The sequence below is a fragment of the Podospora anserina genome, chromosome 4 (assembly GCF_000226545.1).
Source record: "Podospora anserina S mat+ genomic DNA chromosome 4, supercontig 4".
Lineage (NCBI taxonomy): Eukaryota > Fungi > Ascomycota > Sordariomycetes > Sordariales > Podosporaceae > Podospora > Podospora anserina.
Window position 1 is genome coordinate 1,670,367 of NW_001914850.1, and position 4,508 is coordinate 1,674,874.

The 4,508-nt window shown below is 50.3% G+C and overlaps 3 protein-coding genes across 3 annotated transcripts; 1 reads left to right on the forward strand and 2 right to left on the reverse strand.

The window, feature by feature from the left end:
• Positions 1-481: 481 nt before the first annotated feature.
• PODANS_4_6340 (uncharacterized protein) lies at positions 482-1,891 on the reverse strand (the record flags this gene model as incomplete). The annotated part of the gene is made up of 1 exon (XM_001906173.1): positions 482-1,891. One exon carries the CDS (start codon positions 1,889-1,891, stop codon positions 482-484), a length of 1,410 nt encoding a protein of 469 aa, XP_001906208.1.
• Positions 1,892-2,379: 488 nt separating this feature from the next.
• Positions 2,380-3,672, forward strand: PODANS_4_6330 (uncharacterized protein; the record flags this gene model as incomplete). Its single annotated transcript, XM_001906174.1, has 1 exon — positions 2,380-3,672. One exon carries the CDS (start codon positions 2,380-2,382, stop codon positions 3,670-3,672), a length of 1,293 nt encoding a protein of 430 aa, XP_001906209.1.
• A 119-nt stretch (positions 3,673-3,791) lies between these two features.
• Positions 3,792-4,301, reverse strand: PODANS_4_6320 (uncharacterized protein; the record flags this gene model as incomplete). Its single annotated transcript, XM_001906175.1, has 1 exon — positions 3,792-4,301. A coding segment is annotated over one exon (510 nt), but the record flags the coding sequence as incomplete, so codon positions are not given.
• Between the last annotated feature and the right edge of the window lie 207 nt (positions 4,302-4,508).

A 4,508-nucleotide genomic window follows, 5' to 3' on the forward strand; every position in this document is an offset into this window, starting at 1 on the left:
ATAAAGTCGAATAACCGATATTATTAAGTAAGTTAAATAAATATATATAAGCAATCAAATTGTGACGAACCCCTATCCAGAACCTCTGAAAGGGATACTGGTTGAAGGCACTTCTGAACAATCCTGGTTCGGTACAGCTAAACAGTGTACAACAAATGGCTTGTCTCAATCACAACAGTCTAGATACCAACGATTGTGACTTGTATTGCATACTGCGGAACTGTCTATCTACACCAGCCAGTTCCTCCGTATATATAGACCTTGATCCCCCAGGTACCTCCGTACCTGGCTCACCTCTGCCAAGAGGTGAGCCTCTCATTACCCTGCAGCCCCGCCGTTGTGCCTTTCTTCCCTGGTTGGCTACCCCGGCTCACTGCAGTCTCCGCTCGGTCTTGCTATATGGTTGGTCTGTGACAGCGATAAATTAATAAATCACTTACGGCTTCCTATAAAGGATTACTAAAATACTATTATTACTTAATTACTTTCTCTTCTCTAACCACTCTAGAGTTTGGCCTCGCGAGAGGGCTTGCGGTAACTCCATCAAAAGCTTCCTCATGGACACTGTTCCCAACATAGTGAATTTCAGCGTCTGTCCTACCTCTTCCAGCTTCCGGGCGAATGTTTGTAGCTCATAATCACAAACAACCGTAAGGTTTACCCCAACCATCGATGAAGCGAGCCACAGCAATAACATCTTGACTTCCGGGTCGCCACGAAAAGCTCCACAGCCCCATGGACCGGTTTTGATCTCGGATATGGTACCGTCCAAGCTTGAAGAAAACGCCGTATACGCTTTTGCTATTTCCCGTTCCATATTACCCGGGTCCAAATCGGCAAGTCTCCCATCATTCACCAGATCCAGTTCTAGAGCATCCATAAAAAGCATCGTCCGGAACTTCCAAGTTGCATCACCACCCTGTGGAGGATCCAACATACTTCCAACAATGATATCTCTTCCCTTGCCAACAACATTGACCATAGCCTGTGCCCCACGCACCTTTAGCACCTGTTCATCTCCAAGTGGCGGGGTAAACAAGACAATAGGACACGCCTCAGGCGATATCCCAACATGAACCTCCTCCTGAGTAGCAGACTGCCCAAACCCAACGACCCTGTTTGCCGAGATCACCACAGCTTGTCCGTCGCCATCACCCACTCCTAGGCTACCCGGCAAAGTGTCATATGTCTCCACCACCACGACCTTCAGTTCACTAAGTGGTCGATCTTGCGCAGATATCTCGTCGTAGTTCTCTGGCAGGGAATGCAATGAATATTCCACAACCCAACCGTCCATTGTCTTCTCGTCACAAAGAACATCCCCAAAGTACAGCATCAAGGCCCGGAGATACCCCCTCACGGCAACAGGATGCCTCTGCTGAGAAGAATACCATATCCCAAAGTCGTGCGTCCCGTCGTCGTCCCGAAATGGTGGTAAACTCAGTGTGCGGAGGAATTGGTGCACAACCAAGCAAGCTATTTGCCTGCGGGAGAAGGGCAAGCTGTAATTCTCCCTACTGAGCACAGGGATTCGGCCGTTCTGAAACAGAACTGGCATTTGTAGCGCTATATCCACGATACGAGACCATACTTTCGCGAAGAAGACCTCGGCAGTGTCGAACGACGTGGCGATTGCATCTATTAGAAGCTCATAATCCCCCGCTGGCTGTGATGTCTCCCGCAGAATGACAGATATTGTGTCCAGAATGTCGACTAATCCAGTAGTAGAGTTGACAGGCCGGCAGAGGATTGCCTCGAGGACGGGCCAGAATGGGACTTGTCCATTCTCGTCCTCGGCTTGGTCACCTGTTGGGTGGAGGCTGAAGCGGTCGGTGCATTTGTATTCGGGGGAGAAAGGGAGGAGGTAGAATTTGGGGTGTGGTGGCGACATTTCGGGGCTTCTAAACTGACGGCGATCTGCCAGTGTTTGGGTAGACAATCTAGACCCAGGCGCAGAGGGAAGGAAGCTTGTCGACACCCGCGCGGGGGAGCCGCTGATTGCACAGCCACGACCCTTAACCCGAGTGTGAGTCACAGAACGCACAGAACAGTCCAGGAAGTCAATGGCGTTTGTTACGGAGAAAATAATAGCTCAAGAAGGAGTTTTCCTCATTGGAAGCCAAATATACAATGGTCTAAGATGATGCTGGAGAGTTCGAGCTACGTCTCTGGTCATAGGGTAGGCAAGGGTTAGGGTTGTATATTGAGTTGATATCTGCTTGTGCCCAATGCAATTTCCCACAATATCTGTACACTCAGTTTCTTTGCAAAAGGTATCACTGGCTAATTCAACTGCTACTATCAGTTTCAGCACTGGTGAGCTCCCTTGCGATGATTTCCTCCTCAACTGGTGTGAACTGGTGATGCTTCGAATTCATGATGAATCATTTCCATTGTGCAGCCCTTTCATTGGTCAGAAGCATAACTCGGCGGCGATGCAGTATGCCGCTTCACCACATTTGGTTAGCGCCATCCCGGTGTAAGCCGCTTGGACAACTGATTCACACGATCATGGTCCATCTCTCAAGCAAGTCTAGGGATATAAAACAAGTAGAGCATCACTTCAGGCAGAAACTCGGTCTATCATCTTCACAAGGCATCAACACTTTGCCATCACCAGCAGCTGCACCCAGCGGACCACACCACCCTAATCACTCCAGCACCAACACCTCCCTGATACTCATGCCAGACACTGCAACTGCCACAACCACCACAGCGACTACCACCAACATGGCTCTATCAAGCTCACCGAACAGTCGGTCATCAACCCCTGAGAGTAATCTCTCCCATTCCACCATACCACCATTCATCCCGGGCCAATGTCTCTTTTGTCTCCATCTATCATCATCCTTCCTCGACGGCATAGAGCACATGCAAAAGTCCCACGGGCTATTCATCCCACATCGACAACTATTTTCTACCGAAAACCTCGAGGCTCTCTTTGAACAGCTCCATCTCATCATCTTCGAATACCACGAATGCATCAAATGCGGGACAACAAGATCCTCAGTGCAAGCGATGCAGCAGCACATGACCGGCAAGCCAGGGCACTGCACATTTGACATCTCGGACCCAGAATCCGAGTTTGCCGAACTCTATCGCGGGATATTGGAGGGACGAGAAACAGACGGCCAGAAAGGTGACCAAGAGAGCACTTCCAATCCTTGGAATCAGGCTCGGGCAGTTCAAGTTGATGAAGATTCACTTCGGTTACCCTCGGGGAGGATAATATCAAAGAAATCATCCGTGATGCCACCATCACCTTCAGCGACGAATGCTTCTCGGTTGCGACATAACCGGACTCGGGTATCAGCTGCTGCCGCGGAGATAGGATACGCCATGGGAGAAGAGTCTAGCGATAACGAGGAGGAGCCGGTCCAGCCAAGCAACTCGGAGACAACACCAGGCGCGCAAGTGGTTTTATCAAAGAGGGAAAAGAAGCGGGCAAGGGACATGGAGGCATATCAATTGACGCGGATGAGCGCGAATGATCGGACAAGCTTGATGCACCTGCCTGTGTCTCAGCAACGGGCCTTACTGGCAACCCAGCAGAGACACCAGGAAAAGATGCAGACTGAGGAAAGAAGACAGCGGGCAAAGATTGATCGGAAGGGCAACAAGAATTTGTATGCGTACTGGAATACCGAGACGCCGGTTTATCTGTGTGGATAGGGGCTTGGGTATATCATGCAGCACCACGTAGCAGATAGTAATTCGCCCTCCAGTGTCCGAAGCCATATGCAACCAAGTTCATTCCCCGGCCGCATAAACTCCCACGGCTTGTCCACACCTCAAAACACCCCCGGAACAAACCTCGCCGTCCTCGAATGCCACCCCTCCCACTCCCCCCCAAACTTTGTTCTCAACATCTCCTCCTCCTGCCTAACCCTAGTCCAAACCGCCCCGAGCACAACCGACACCCCCACCGGCGCCAACGACCACCCCAAATCCCTCAACCACTTGTACCACCTCTCCGACGCCCAGCAGCTCACCACCCCGTCCACCCTCGCCATGAGCGCGATATTGCAAAAAATCAAAACCACCACGCCGGTGTAACTGGGGTGCTGAACATATCTGTACAGCCCTGTTGTTTTGAGCCTATCCGGCTCTGCAAGCGCAAAGGTGAAGTTTTTGCCTAGGGAGGCGTATGATGCTAAGCGGAGGGGGACTCCAGCGCAGAGGATGAGCGCTAACGGGATGGCGGTTGAGGGGGACCAAGTTACCAGGTCTGGGTTAAGGTGACGGCATTGGTTTGGTGGGAGGGCAGGGTAGAGGTAGGCGAGGCGGGTCGGAAAGTATGTTTATGATATTGATTCTTATCAGCTTTATTACTTTTTTCTTTTTTTTTTTCTGCACATACAACCCCGCCTCTCCCTAATTTTTTTTACCCGTTTGGCTTGTTTTGTCGTCTTATATATTATGTTGTATTCCTATTTCTGTTACCCTCACTCTTCCATTCCACTTCTCTCTCTTTTCTTCATTTTTCCTTACCTTTTCTTCCTTCCTCT